The sequence below is a fragment of the Colobus angolensis genome, unplaced genomic scaffold (assembly GCF_000951035.1).
Source record: "Colobus angolensis palliatus isolate OR3802 unplaced genomic scaffold, Cang.pa_1.0 Scaffold74, whole genome shotgun sequence".
Taxonomy (NCBI): Eukaryota; Metazoa; Chordata; class Mammalia; order Primates; family Cercopithecidae; genus Colobus; species Colobus angolensis.
Window position 1 is genome coordinate 12,356,637 of NW_012121154.1, and position 15,741 is coordinate 12,372,377.

The 15,741-nt window shown below is 40.0% G+C and overlaps 1 protein-coding gene across 2 annotated transcripts in view; it reads left to right on the plus strand.

Moving 5' to 3' along the window:
- LHFPL3 (lipoma HMGIC fusion partner-like 3) overlaps positions 1-9,703 on the plus strand; it is a 568,449-nt gene extending 558,746 nt beyond the window's left edge. Inside the window, exon 3 of one of the 2 annotated variants that reach the window (XM_011927753.1) lies at positions 7,327-9,703. In XM_011927753.1, the coding sequence (XP_011783143.1) occupies positions 7,327-7,355 (29 nt within the window). In that variant the 3' untranslated portion in view covers positions 7,356-9,703. The remainder of the gene's footprint in view (positions 1-7,326) is intronic. The other variant, XM_011927754.1, reaches the window with a different exon arrangement.
- Positions 9,704-15,741: the final 6,038 nt, after the last annotated feature.

The following is a 15,741-nucleotide window of genomic DNA, read 5'->3' on the forward strand; positions in this document are numbered from 1 at the left end:
AAAAAAAAAAAAAAAAAACCTAAACAGAAAATTACAAGTACTGGTGAAATATGAGCAAATTGAAACCCTTGTGCACTGCTGGTGGGATTGTAAGATGGTACAACCTCTATGGAAAATAGTATGGGGGGGTTCCTGGAATAATTAAAAATAGAACTACTGTACAATGCAGCAGTCCCACTTCCAGGTATACTGTATATCCAAAAGAACTGAAAACAGAATCTCAAAGATATTTGCATACCCATGTTGACTACACCATTATTCACAATAGCCAAGAGGTAGAAGCAACCCAATATCCATCAATGGATGAATGGATTAAAAAAAAAATGTGATCTGGACATACACACAATGGAATATTATCTAGCCATAAAAAGAAGGAAATTCTGTCAAATGCTACATGAGTGAACCTTAAGGACATTAGGCAAAGTGAAATAAGCTAGTCACAAAAAGCTATATACGATATTATTCCACTAGTATGAGGTACCTAAAATAGTCAAATTCATAGAATCAGAAAGTAGAATAGTGGTTACTGGGGGCTAGAAAAAGGAAAAGTGGCCACACTGTGGCCTGTAATCCCAGGACTGGGGAAAGATGAAGTGGGTGGATCAGTTGAGCCCAGGAGTTCAAGACCAGCCTGGGCAACATGTGAAACCCCATCTCTACAAAAAATACAAAAATTAGCTGGGCATGGTGGCTCATGTCTGTACTCCCAGCTACTCGGGAGGCTAAGGTGTGAGGATTGCTTGAGCCTGGGAGGCAGAGGTTGTGGTGAGCAGAGATTGGATTGCAACACTGTACTCCAGCCTGGGTGACAAAGCTAGACTCTGTCTCGAAAAAAAAAAAAAGGAGGGAAGTGGGGAGTGGGGAGCTGTTCAACAGGTATAACATTTTAGTTTTGCAAAATGAAAAAGTTCTGGAGACCTGTTTTACAACAATGTAAATATATTTAACACTACTGAACTGTACACTTAAAAACTGCTAAGATAGTAAGTGTTATTATGTTGGCTTTTTTTTTTTTTTTTTTTACCAGAAAGAAGGAAAGTGCCAGGACTCTTAAAGCCCAGATTCAAGGGAAAGGGAGCATAGACCCCACCTCTCCATGGAGGAATGTCAATCTGCAGTCATCTTTAATCTGCCACACACACTGTGGGGCGCATGATGCAGAGAGCACCTGAGGACACTGATGATGAGATATTCTTTCTGGGAGACTGTACTCCATCTCTCAGAGATGAAGAGTAGCAGAAGTCCCTGTTAGAAGTAGGTGCCAAGGCCGGGCACGGTGGCTCACACCTGTAATCCCAGCACTTTGGGAGGCCAAGGCGGGCGGATCACGAGGTCAGGAGATAGAGACAATCCTGGCTAACACGGTGAAACCCCGTCTCCACTAAAAATGCAAAAAACTAGCCGGGCGTGGTGGTGCGCTCCTGCAGTCCCAGCTACTCGTAGGCTGAGGCAGGAGAATGGCGAGAACCCGGGAAGGCGGAGCTTGCAGTGAGCCGAGATCGTGCCACTGCACTCCAGCCTGGACGGCAGAGCAAGACTCCGTCTCAAAAAAAAAAAAAAAAAAAAGTAGGTGCCGTTTGAAACAATAGAGTTGGAGAAAACGACAAAGCTTGTTCCAACAATGAGAAAAAAAATGGCCTGGAATTCCTCCTTTACTCATTTTTACAACAAAGATTCAGGTAGCCATTCTGCCCAAAGCCTGACTGCTCCCTCCAAAGATTTTTCTCACTCAGTGCCTGCTTCCCAGCTCTCCTGACTGTGGGGGCTCCAGACCCTAATTAAAATTGTCAGATAGGAACAACGAGCAGGAACCAACCACAGGAGACATTTCAACATCTGTAAACACATAGAAAATTCAGCCAAGTAGCATTTAGATAGCCTGGACAATGGGGCCATTATAAATGCTGCGCTCATGAGCAGTGATTCAAATGACAGCTTTGAAAAGGATTTGCAAAGAGCCCTTTGGAAATGTAACACGGGCAACTCCGAGCCCATGACATGTTACAAGGACAAACCTGACTGAACAAAGATCCAAAGCAGCATTGAATGACTTATCTATTCATTCCTGCTCTGTACAAACCTGAGAGAAGGTGACATCTTTTAAATTACCTCCCCTGATAGGCAACATCCACGGTGCATGGGAAATGTTAGCAAAGTTTTTAAAAGAGCAGAATGTTTCACGAAGTGGCAATTACACCACACTGATGCTTCCACCAAGTTCTGCAAATTGTCCTGGTGTCTCACGGTCTTAAGACTGAAGAAGTGATGGCCACATCTGGAGAGGAAAATTCTGACTTTTATTTCCTTCCACTTACTCTTTTCACAAATCTGTTTGAAGAGCTAGCCCTTGCCAAGCCTTCAGGTGGAGAACTCTTCATTGTGCATACTATCTAAGTAGCTGTAATAACATTCTAATTTTACTCCCCCAACAAAGTGTTTTCCTGATACTCTGTGGGAAGTGGTTGTATTCTGATCACCACTGGTTGTTATTATTCAGCCTAAGAGTCTGCAGAACTTATGCATGCCCTGGGGTTTCTGTTGCATGGTGGTGTCATGCGGTAGGAAGAAAAAAAATGCTCTGGTGGCAGTGTCTAAGTAACTCAAATCCAAGCAAACATGCCCAGCAGGCCTTCTGATGAGCAGCGTGCACTCATGGGCAAGGCTGGGATTAGGGTGAGGCAAGCTAGGTACCTAGGGGGCAAGCTTTTTGTTTTTTGTTTGTTTTTTGAGAGAGGGTCTCACTCTGTCACCCAGTCTGGAATGCAGTAGTGCATTCATGGCTCACTGCAGCCTTGACCTCCTGGTCTCAAACGATCCTCCCACCTAAACCTCTCAAGTAGCTGGGACCACTGGTGTGCACCATCATACCTGGCTAATTTCTTTTTTATTTTTTGTAGAAACGGCATCTCGTTTTGTTGCCAAGGCTGTCTTGAACTCCTGGGTCAAGCGATCCTGCCACCTTAGGCTCCCAAAGTACTGGGATTACAAGCATGAGCCACCGCGACTGGCCCTGCAAGTTTTAAAGAAGCACTCACCTCACACTTGCATGACCCTGCAAGTGAGCTCCTTAAATTTTATACCCTAAGCACTCGCTTGCCTCTCCCTATTCCAGGCCTGGCTCACTGGCTTCACACTTTCATTTTCCCACTTACTCTCAGCTCCCTGCCCACCACAGATACTGTGGGTCAGAAGTACACAGTCCCAGGGTTGACAATACTCAACAAAGAAGAAACCTTTAATGGCCAGGCGCAGTGGCTCATGCTTGTAATCCCAACACTTCAGGAGGCCAAGGTGGGAGGATCACTTGAGTCCAGGAGTTTGAGACCAGCCTGGGCAACATAATAAGACCCCATCTCTACAAAAAAAATTTAAAATTAGCTGGCCATGGTAACACGTGCCTGTGGTCCCAGTTATGTGGGAGGCTGAGGTGGGAGGATCATTTGAGCCTGGAGGTGGTAGAGGCTGCAGTGAGCTATGATCATGCCACTATAGTCAAGAAGCCTGAGTCACAGAGCAAGACCCTGTCTCAAAAAGAAGAGGAAGAGGAGGAGGAGGAGGAGGAGGGAGAAGAAGAAGAGAGCTTTAGGAATGAAGGACTGAATAATCAATAGTGAGATTAGGCCGGGCGCAGTGGCTCACTCCTGTTATCCCAGCACTTTGGGAGGCTGAGGTGGGCGGATCACCTGAGCTCAGGAGTTCGGGACCAGCCTGGCCAACATGGTGAAACCCCGTCTCTATTAAAAATAAAGAATTAGCTGGGCTTGGTGGCATGTGCCTGTAATCCCAGCTACTCAGGAAGCTGAGGCAGGAGAATCGCTTGAACCCGGGAGGCAGAAGTTGCAGTGAGCCAAGATAATGCCACTGTACTCCGCCTGGGCGACAGAGTGAGACTCTGTCTCAAAAAAAAAAAAAAAAAAAAGTTAGATTACAGCAAGGAATCTAATGAGGGATTTGGCCGTATGAAGGCCACAGGTGACCTAAAACCAGAGCAGATTCAAGAAAGGTTGTTGATGAATGACCTGTTCTGGTCAGGTCCCAGGCTGTGGGCCCAGATGATGAAGGAGAAAGTTTTGTGAAACTGGCCACAGATGTTCCCTTCCTGTAAGAGAGCTCAGGATCTTGCCAGAGAGACGTCTACCCTGCCGGAGGCTTCCTTTTCCCTGCTTCTTCCCGCAGGTATGGGTGTCACTGCCCTGGGGTCTGATCTAAAGCCCTTTCAAAACTCACTGCTCCCTTCCCAGCCCACTGAGAACAGGTCTCACCCTGCCTGGGAAGCAGCCTTAGATATATGTACTTCCTTTTCGGCAATCTCATACTTTTCCTTCATCCTGTGATGTCATGAAGTCAAACCAGGCAACTTAGCACCAAGGAGAGAGAAACAGGGAGTCTCTGGTTCATGGATGCCAACAAATGATTCACACCAAAGCAGGATTTTCTATTATGAAATTAGGCATGTACTTACTTGAGAACCTCAAGAAAATGAGGACTACCCTCCTGCCCCCCTTTTCCCCTGCCCTACACACATAGATGGCCCTCTGTAGTCTCCCTATTCATCCCTCTACTTATACTTTTTTTTTTGGAGACAGTCTTGCTCTGTCACCCAGGCTGGAGTGCAGTGGTGTGATCTCGGCTCACTGCAACCGCTGCCTCCCGGGTTCAAGTGATTCTCCTGCCTCAGCCTCCTTAGTAGCTGGAACTATAGGTGCCTGCCACCATGCCTAGCTAATTTTTGTATTTTTAGTAGAGATGGGTTTTCGCCATGTTGACCAGGCTGGTTTCAAACTCCTGACCTCAGATGATCCGCCCACCTTGGCCTCCCAAAGTGCTGGGATTTACAGGCATGAGCCACAGTGCCCAGCCAATTTTTTTAATGGCCACATAGTATTCCACGGTGTATATGTACCACATTTTCTTTATCCAGTCCACTACTGATGGGCACCTAGGTTGATCCCATGTCTTTGCTATTATTAATAGTGCTGCAACAAACATATGAGTGCATGTGTCTTTTTGGTAGAAGGATTTATTTTCCTTTGGGCATATATCCACTAATGGGATTGCTGGGATGAATGATAGTTCTGTTTTAAGTTCTTGGAGAAATTTCCAAACTGCTTTCCACAGTGGTTGATTGTTTTGCTTTTAATAATATCTAAAGAAAGTATTCCTTTCCGTAGGGCTTCTGCCAGCATGACTCAATCTCAGATAATCATTATAAACTAATCATCATTACGACATGATCATATTTCAATTATCCTCTGTGTAGTCTGGGTACATTAAAGTAACTGTGAGTTCTCTTGCTGAGAGAAGTTCATTAAGATCATAATGTGGATACGATATTTTTAAGTGTGTTGAAAAATAATGGGGAACATACCAAAAGCAACAACAGAATGATCCAGAGGATTCTCTAGCACACATTCAGAAACCATATCTTACCGTGTGTTTTGAAGTGCTTTGTGATGCAAAACCTCGGCTGGGCACAGTGGCTCATGCCTATAATCCCAGCACTTTGGTAGGTCGAGGCGGGTGGACCACTTGAGGTCAGGAGTTCGAGACCAGCCTGGCAAACATGGTAAAACCCTGTCTCTACCAAAAATACAAAAATCAGCCAGGTGTGGTGGCACGTGCCTGTAATCCCAGCTACTCGAGAGGCTGAGGTAGGAGAATCGCTTGAACCTGGGAGGCAGAGGTTGCAGTGAACCAAGATCATTCCACTGCACTCTGGCCTGGGTGACAGTGAGACTCCATCTCAAAAGTAAATAAAACTAAAAATAAATAAATAAAAAATAAAGTGCCCTGTGATGCAAAGCCTAACAGGCTGTTTCCTTTTGGCCCAAATATGCCACACCGTGACCAGCTAGGTGTATTTACCCAACTTCCTGATATGTAAGATACCTTTAAATCCTGGTTCACAGTGACAAAAATCTATGAAAATCATTCAAAGAATAGGGTTAATCATACTGTATGAGGTCTAGTTGTGTTGATACAGGATCAGTCCCTAATCTGTTGGAGAAAAGGAAAAGTAATTATCCCCTGAGAATTCATCCAAAAGAAACAAATTTTTTTGTGTGTGACAGGGAGGGTCTTACTCTGTCACCTAGGCTGGAGTGCAGTGGTGCGATCTACACTCTGTCACCCAGGCTGGAGTGCAGTGGCGCAATCTGCACTGTGGCTCACCACAACCTCGACCTCCCAGGCTCAAGCGATCCTCCCAGGTCAGCCCCTTGAGTAGCTGGGACTACAGGCGCACCACCACACTCGGCTAATTTTTGTGTGTTTTGTAGAGATGGGGTTTCTCTATGATGACTACAAGCTGATTTCAAACTCCTAAGCTCAAAAGATCCTCCCATCTCAGCTTCCCAAAATGCTGGGATTACAAGTGTGAGCCATAATGCCCAGTCAAGAAACATTTTAAAATATAAATAGATCTTTATACAAAAGATATTCATATTTATAATAATAAATCAGAAACCTACCTATATGTCTGACAATAGTGAAACAGTTGCGAATGGAATATTGAGCATAGAGTGGGAAGGAATGAGAATGAAGCAGAATATTACACGGCCATTGAAAAGTCATGCTGGTGGTGGGGCACAGTAGCTCATACCTGTCATCCCAATACCCTGAGAGGCTGAGGAAGGTGGATCACTTTAGCTCAGGAGTTTGAGATCAGCCTGGGCAACATGGCGAAACCCTGTCTCTATATTATAAATTAAGTAAATAAATAAAAAAGAAACTTATACTGATGATATGGACAGTGGAAATGTAGAAAATTGTCATTAATGTAATGATAAAATGTTTAAAGTGTCATCTATACTGTAATTACAATTGTATAAAATAATTGCACATTTTGATAAGGAATGGAAAGAAATATAGGAGGAAAATTTGTGTCGAAGTGATTGAATTGTGGGTGATTAATCTTTATAATAATTTATTTTGTAGCTGCTATAATATTGAGTTCAAAATAAATAAAACTTGGAAAGAAAAGGAAAACACTCAAGTGACACATTTTTCCGTGCTGAACAGGAAAGTCAGTATCTTGGGAACTGTCCACATTTTTCCTTGCTCCTTCAAAGCAGCCTGTTAATCTTGACCCAGATGGAGGGAATACGCATGTTCTTCTTGCTGGGAAGACTGTACTGTAGGTTGAATGGAACAGAAATCTCAAACTTTTCAGTATTGTTTGGTAACAAATGCAAAATGCATTTGAACCATTCATTGGTATAGTTTTTCCATGACAAATATTATGCACAAAAATCTTGCAGACAGAAAATGATGTATTTTTTTCTCTTCCCCCACCCTTTTTCTTTCTCTTCCTTCCCATTTCTGCAGTTCTGCTAAGCCAATATTCTCTAGAATGAGCACAAAACAAATCGAATAACAGCTAAACAAATCGAATAACAGCTTTTGTACATCAACATCAAGAAGGAATACGCCTGAGAGAGATCAGAGTATAGAGATGAATATGAACAAGAATGGAACATTCACTTGTCAACGCACTTTCTAAATCTAGATCAGCAGAGATGGGAGTGATTTTCTGGAAAGAGATGTGATCACGGATTAAACACCAGCTCATTGGAAACTGTCATTGGATAAGATCAGAAAACATTCATGAAAAATCATATTCAGGAAATATATTACAGGAAGAGGAATATAAATGCTCTAGAGTTAACATGTAAAATATATACGTACTGAGGTTTGTAAACTGTCCTTTTTAAATCAAACTGAAAACAAAAAGCTTTAACCTTTCAACAGAATTTTTAAAAAGGCAGTTAGTTCTAAATTATTCCTATCTCATTAGCCAAGAGGCTGATCAAGTGTCATTTATTGAGGAAGCATCTTAGAAAATGACTCTGAATGTTTTCATAGGAGCCGTGACCTTTGATTCTTCATCTCTACTATTCATTTACTTCACTGTGTAATCAGTTACAACCACTCAGTTATTAAGAGACGTAATGCTTCAAACTTTTTACCAAGTCTGTATTGTTTAATCTGTCCATACAAGTCATTACTGAGAGAGCGTTTATGCCATATACTATTACTCCATCAAGCTGTACATTACAGGAAGTACATCTTTACATCATAGGTTCCCAAGCAACATAGATTTCCCTATCTTTCAGGAAACAGCATCAAGGAACTCTGAAAAATATAGAAAAAGTTCATTTTCACCTTGGATGCTCACATGTAATATTATAGGCTACTATCAAATAAATACATTTTTTCTAATTCTCCCTAGTACATGCGTAGGAATTTAATATACTTTATAAATAGGTATCTAAAATATCTCCTGTGTTTTTCCTATTTCTTTGCCATACATGTTGTCAGAAATTCATATCTTCTATTTCCCTTACTGACGGGCACTCATTTTTATTTTTTAGAAATCATTCCATTAAAGATATTTCTAAATAATAGTAAGTGGTACTAACAAAATAAATAATAATTTAATAGCCTTAGAAATAAATGACTATATACTTATACAGGCTGAAAAAAACTCAGTAGGAATAAGTTACCTTTTTGTTTACTAATGTTGATTTCAAAAGTACTCAGATTCATTTTAGTTGGCTGACATCTGGAAGGAGTTAACAACTAACCAGTTGACTTCAGCAACCATTTGCTCCCAGCCTTCCCCTGTCACCACCCTCACCACATATCCCGCCAATATCCAACAACAAAGAAATATTTAACATTGAAATCCCCCATTACCTGAGAATGACCACAAGCTAAAATGTACTTGTGGAAGGGTACTTAGTGGAAGCCAAACCATGTTCTATTCCTGAGCAGAAAACATGGACATGTAGAATGCTTTTATTCATATATTCAAAATTAAGAACAAATCAGTATATATCGCTGGAACATCAGATGGAGGATAACACAAGAAGTGATACAGATCAGGGTTCACTTCTCTTACCCTCTCTCTGTAGGACCACATTCCTATTTTAGCCAAATGCTTCTGGTGCAGGCCATCTTTTCACCATAAATGGCATGAAACATAAATGGTGTTATGTTTCAAATGGCTAAAAGCATATAACAGGTATGCTCAAAGGAGTAAAACCCAATTCACAGAGATGTGGCTTTTCTAAAGAACTAAATTAAGGGAATACTTAGTATCTACAACTAAAGTATTAATCATTCTGAGGATTATTTGTTGCTTTAAGTATTAGCTCCCTACTGCAACCATAACACCCTACTTACTACATTTAATTACACACAACTTTTCAATCATTCATATTTTATTTGAAGGGAGGTACCTGTCTACTTTATCTACAATAAAAACAAAAGGTATTGGCTTTCTCTAATCCATGCAAACTACAAATTCCATCAGGAGTCCTACATCACTAACAGTGGTGTAAACAAAACTAAGAAAGTACTTCCTATCCACATGCGAATGTTTTAAAAAAGTGTTTGCCATAAAACCTAAGTGTAATTTAGCATACCACAGTGCTCTGAAGATGGGTCATTGACGATGTACCATTTGTATATAGGTAATACATATGTAAATCACTAAATGTTAATTAAATATAAGAAGTAGGTTTTTATCTTTTTAAAAAAAAACCAAAAAAAGTGACTCCCTTTCTCATTCTGTTCTGTTGTATTGTGTCCAAAAGTTGTGTGTAATTTTTTTAAGGTCCAGGAAATGTAAAGAAATTTGTTGGAATATCTGAATTTCTGTAAAAAAATAAAAATAAAAATAAGATTTTGTTACTTAAAAGAATTTTTGGTGGTGTGGTACATATTTGGTGTATTCAGTTTCTGTCTTTGTCCAGTGATCCGGTGACAGCTGATGGTTCTATTGAAGTAACTATCTCAGAAAATTTCCCTGCTGCTGGATTCCATATCTGTCAACAGCAGGACTCTCATGTAGAAGGCATGGTTAACATCTCCAAAGCCTCTCCTAGCCAAATGTAGGAATATCTCCAGCTAATTCTCCATACACTCAGTGGAATGAAATTGATAACTAAATAAACAGCTGGACTACTCAAGTAAAACTTGACCTGCAATATCCAATTGCCCAATCTCCCCTTTGCAAATTGAAAACAACCAACTGTTCCTTGCACATGAGCAACCCTTCATACTGGGTATATGAAGCAACAACACTTCATACTGGGTATATGTTGTCTGGGTGGGTTCCAATCCCTGATCCTTGGTTTACTGTATGACTCTGAACAACTCTAAGCTTCAGTGTCCTCATTGGTAAAAGAGATATAAATAATATCACTCAGCTCCATAGCATTGTTGTAAGGATGTCAATTAAACTATAGTGTTGTTGTGCTTGACAGTTAGGTAGGGGATATTCAATGAATGTTCATTCCTTCCCCTCCTACTATACGCAAGACACTGAAGGAAGAAAAGAAACATAAAACGAAGTGTCTGCTCTGAAGATCCCGAAGACACTTAGAGTGACATTTGTGAGCAGAGATTGAAAATTCAAATGCGGGCCGGGCGCGGTGGCTTAAGCCTGTAATCCCAGCACTTTGGGAGGCCGAGACGGGCGGATCACGGGTCAGGAGATAGAGACCATCCTGGCTAACACGGTGAAACCCCGTCTCTTAAAAACTACAAAAAAAACTAGCCAGGCGAGGTGGTGGCGCCTGTAGTCCCAGCTACCGGGGAGGCTGAGGCAGGAGAATGGCGTGAACTCGGGAGGCGGAGCTTGCAGTGAGCTGAGATCCGGCCATAGCACTCCAACCTGGGTGACAGAGCAAGACTCCGTCTCAAAAAAAAAAAAGAAAATTCAAATGCATACAAGGGCCAATAAATTCACAAAGCAAGCTCAGCTGGGGAGATAATAGGGCATAGTGGGAACTGGCCTGGCACAGTGGCCTATAATCCCAGCACTTTGGGAGGCCGAGGTGGATGCATCACTTGAGTCCAGGAGTTTGAGACCAGCCTAGGCAATATAGTGAGATCCTTTCTCCGAAAATAAAAAAATAATAATAATTTTTTAAAATAAATTTTTAAAAGGAAGTAGTAGGAACTATGGAGCACTGAAGAGCCTAGGTCCTGTCTCAAGGGAATAAGTAGTCAATGCTCAGCTCTAATGATTTAACAAATATATATTGAGTTCCTACTATGTGCCAAGAACTGTTCTAAACTCTGAGAAGATAGTGGTGAATCAAACAAAACCCTGCTTGCCTTTCATAGGTCTTATGTTCTAGTAGGGGAAGACACACAATAGACAGGAAAATGTCAGCTAATAACAGGTGCCCTAAAGAGAATTAAAACAGGGTGATTGATAGAGAAATGGAGAGAGGAATCAGGTAAGGCCTCCATGAAAAGGTGGCATTTAGAGTGAGACCTGAACAAACGTTTAAAAGCCAAATGTGAAAAAAGCAGAAGGCATGCCAGACTGGGAACGGCAAGGTGGCAGAGTGGGGAGCCACGTGGGCTAAGCTAGGGACCAGCTCTGGGCTTTGTAGGCCAGGATTGTTTGTACATTTTAAGTGTGAGAAAAAGCCACTGAAGGATCTTAAGCAGAAGAGTGATGTAAACTATTTCATATTTCTAAAAGATTACTTTTGGTTTCCGCATCTAGCAGTATAAACTAGATACTCTAAAAAGCCTTTTGTTTTTGTTTTGTTTTATTTTGTTTTTTTTAAGAGGGAGTCTTGCTCTGTCACCCAGGCTAGATGGAGTGCAGTGGGGCAATCTTGGCTAACTGCAACCTCCGCACCACCATGCCCAGCTAATTTTTGTATTTTTAGTAGAGACAGGGTTTCACCATGTTGGCCAGGCTGGTCTTGAACTCCTGACCTTGTTATCCACCCACCTCGGCCTCCCATAGTGCTGGGATTACAGGCGTGAGCCATTGAGCCCAGCCTCTAAAAAGCCTTTCTTATGCCATACTATTAAATCTTAGATAAATTACAGTAAGTTTATTTTTAACACACAGCTTAGATTACAAGAAAGTAAGAGAAATTCCAAATGCATTTCAAAAAAGAAGTGGAGTGAGCTGAAAACTAAATGTGAAATGTAAGCAAAGGCAAAAACTGGGCTTGCCTGAAGGTAAATCTGTATAACAAAGTAGGGAATGGAAGATTAAGCCGTGAGCCACTGGAAGTAGGTGAGTTAAATTTGACATTCACATCCTAAAGCAGGATGCTTGAAGATGGCTACATCCTAGGCAAGCGTGGCCTAGGAAAAATCCTGATGCTAGCAAAAGAAATCTACCAAGAACACTATCTCCACACTGGCTCTAGATGGAAAAATAATAATGACCCCTTGAAATTTATCAGATGCCTGCCCCCATCAAGTATGGAATTCAGACTTACACTCTCCATATGGTCAAAGAAACCCCAAACCTAGAAATTAAAGAGCTTTTTAGGGCCCCTGATACCAGGCAGATACAAGCATACGTTGTCTAGAGGAAAGCATCTCTAACATAACTCTCACCGATTAAGCTCAACAAGGTATGCAATTGCAATTTTAAAATTACTAAATATACAATAAACCATAAGCGATAATGAGCAGATACAACTAACAGGCGATTTATTACCCCACAGATTTTAGATAGTGGAATTACCAGATACACAATATAAAGTAATCATGTTTTACATGTTAAGGAAATAAAGACAGCGTCTAAAATAATGAATACAATAAAGAGTACATTAGATATAACCAGATAGATTAGAAGGAGAATTTTTTAAGTCTTAGAAATTAAAACTATAATCATTGAAATTTAAAGTACAATGTGTAAATTACAAACGGATGAACTAGTAGATAGATCTAAAGAAATTACACAGAATACAATACAAAAAGCCAAGGGGTTGGAAAATGACAAAGAGGTTAAACAACAGAGAAGACACAGACATCTAACCAGAGTTCCAACAGGAGAAATAGAATAGGGAAAGGCAATATTTGAATAGAAAATGTCTGAAAATTTTTCAAAAATGATAAAAGATATGAATCCACATATATAGGAAGCACAATAGACATCAAGCAAGATAAACGTAAAGTAAGACATGTCAGTAAAAATACAGGGAAAAGACAGATAAACTACCATAACAACCACCAAAGAGAAATGGCATACCTCAGGGCGCATGCCTGTGGTCCTGGCTACTTGGAGACTGAGGCAGGAGATGGCTTGAGCCCGGGAGCTCTGGGCATAATGTAAGACAAAAGAAATAAATCCAAACTAGATAACACAATCAATAGAAGTAGATTAAAGCTGTCGTTTAAAAGAGAAACTGTGAGACTGGATTTTTAAAATTCCATCTATAAACTGTTTACAAGAGATACTTAAAACACAAGGACCAAAAAAAATTGAAAAAAAAAAAAACAGAAAAAGATACACCTTGGAAATACTAATCAAATGAAAGCTATATTAATAGCAGATCCAAAAACTTCTTTAAACATTTTTAGGGAACAAAACAGTCCCTCCAAAAAAATGAAAGTTTCAACTCACCCAGAAAATATTAAATTTCTAAGCTGTTTTGTATTTAATAAGATAGCTTCAAAATATACAAAGCAAAAATGAAAGAATCACAAGGAGAAATAGATAAACCCATTGTCATGATGGGAGATTTTAATGTATCTCTTGCAAATTATTGACAGGTCAAGAAAGCAAAAATATTTAACAAACATAGAAAAGGTTTGAACAATTCAATTAAGCTTAATTTAGTAGCATACAAAATTGCCATACCTTTTGATAAATAATAAAAATGCCACATATCAAATCTTGTTTTAATATTTCTTCTATTCTGTGAAAATCTGTGTGCTTTACATGTATGGTATCTCAATTTTTTTAAATGGCTAATCTCTCACAAAGAAAACAACTGTCAAATTTCAATGAATTGATTATAAATCTAGCACAAAACTGTCCAGAGCATAGAAAGAAACAATGCTTCCACAACTCATTTTTTAGGGTAGTAACATAAGCAGACAAGGACAGTTTGAAAAAGGAAAACTACAGAAAACCCTGTACCTAATAAAAAGAGCATTTTAAAATATATTTATGTAAGTCACCACATTAACAAACCAAAAGAGAAAAAAAAATACAATTATCCGATAAATGCAGAACAATCATTCATAAACATAAACTTAAAACTCATCTATGATTTTATTTTTTACTATTACAAAATTTAAAATATGGAAAATTATACTTTACCTAAGAAACAATTTCTTTCTTTTTTTTTTTTTTCAGGTGGAGTCTCACTCTTGTCGCCCAGGCTGGAGTGCAGCGGCGTGATCTTGGCTCACTGCAACCTCTGCTTCCCCGGTTCAAGTGATGATTCTCCTGCCTCAGCCTCCTAAGTAACTGGGATTACAGGCACCTGCCATCACACCAGGCTAATTTTTTTGCATTTTTAGTAGAGACGGGGTTTTACCATGTTGGCCAGGCTGGTCTCGAACTCCTGACCTCAAGTGATCCGCCTGCCTCGGCCTCCCAAAGTGCTGGGATTACAGGCATGAGCCACCACGCCCAACCCTAAGACAATTTCTACCAAACATTGCCAGGCGCAGTGGCTCATGCCTGTAATCCCAGCACTTTGGGAGGCCGAGGCAGGTGGATCACCTGAGGTCAGGAGTTCAAGACTAGCCTGGCCAATATGGCGAGGCCCTGTCTCTCCTAAAAATACAAAAATAAGCTGGGCGTGGTGGCAGGTGCCTGTAATCCCAGCTACTCGGGAGGCTGAGGTAGGAGAATAACTTGAACCTGGGAGGCGGAGGTTGCGGTGAACCGAGATCATGCCATTGCACTCCAGCCTGGGTGACAGGAGCGAAACTCCAGCTAAAAAAAAAAAAAAAAAGAAAAAAGAAAGAAAAAGAAAAGAAAACAACTTCTACCAACTATCTATACTTATACTTGTAATGATGACACAAAACACTGCATTAAAAATAAGGAGCAAGACAAATACTCCATCAGTACTTCTATCAACATTGTATTATCTTACCCAGCACAGTAAAACAAGAAAAAGAAGTAAAAAACAAAAGAATTTGAAAAATAAAAGACAAAACTATTTGAAGATTATAATTGTCCTTACAAAAAATAAACCCAAATCACAGATAAAAAGTATTACAATCTATAAGGAATTAATAAGATGGCTAGATTTAAGATCAATATATAAAAGTGGCATTTTTATATCACAGCAATAAGAAGTTAGAAAACACAATTTCAAAAAAAATTATTAACAACAGCAGCAAAAATCGTTATACCCAGAAATGTCTGACATAATGTGCATAGGATCTTTATGAAGATAATTATACAACTTTATTTTAAAAGACCTTTGCAAATATAGATATACCATATTCACAAATAAGTAAATGCAACATTATTAAGATATTGATTCTCCCTATACAATCAGTGGAATGCCCACCAAAATTTCATCAGAGCTTTTTGAGGAACTTAACTTTAGTTGATTCTAAAATTTTTATGGAGGCACAAGTTATTAAAAATAGCCATAATACTCCTGAAAAAAGAACAGGGTAGAATCTGCTCAACCAGATATTGATTTATTATAAAACTATAATAATTAAGACAGACAAATAAATCAATGAAACAGAAAGCCCAGAAGTATTTCAATACATCTTTTGGAAAAATTGATATAAGAAATGACATGATAGATTAACTGGGGCCGGGAACCTCGTGCTGATCCTTTGTACCACCTACAAAGGAATAATTTCTGGACAAACAATAAATACCAGATACATAAGCATGATATATTTAAAGTGCTGAGGTGAGATAACGGTGAAAAGAGGCCAGGTGCAGTGGCTCACACCTGTAATCCCAGCACTTTGGGAGGCTGAGGC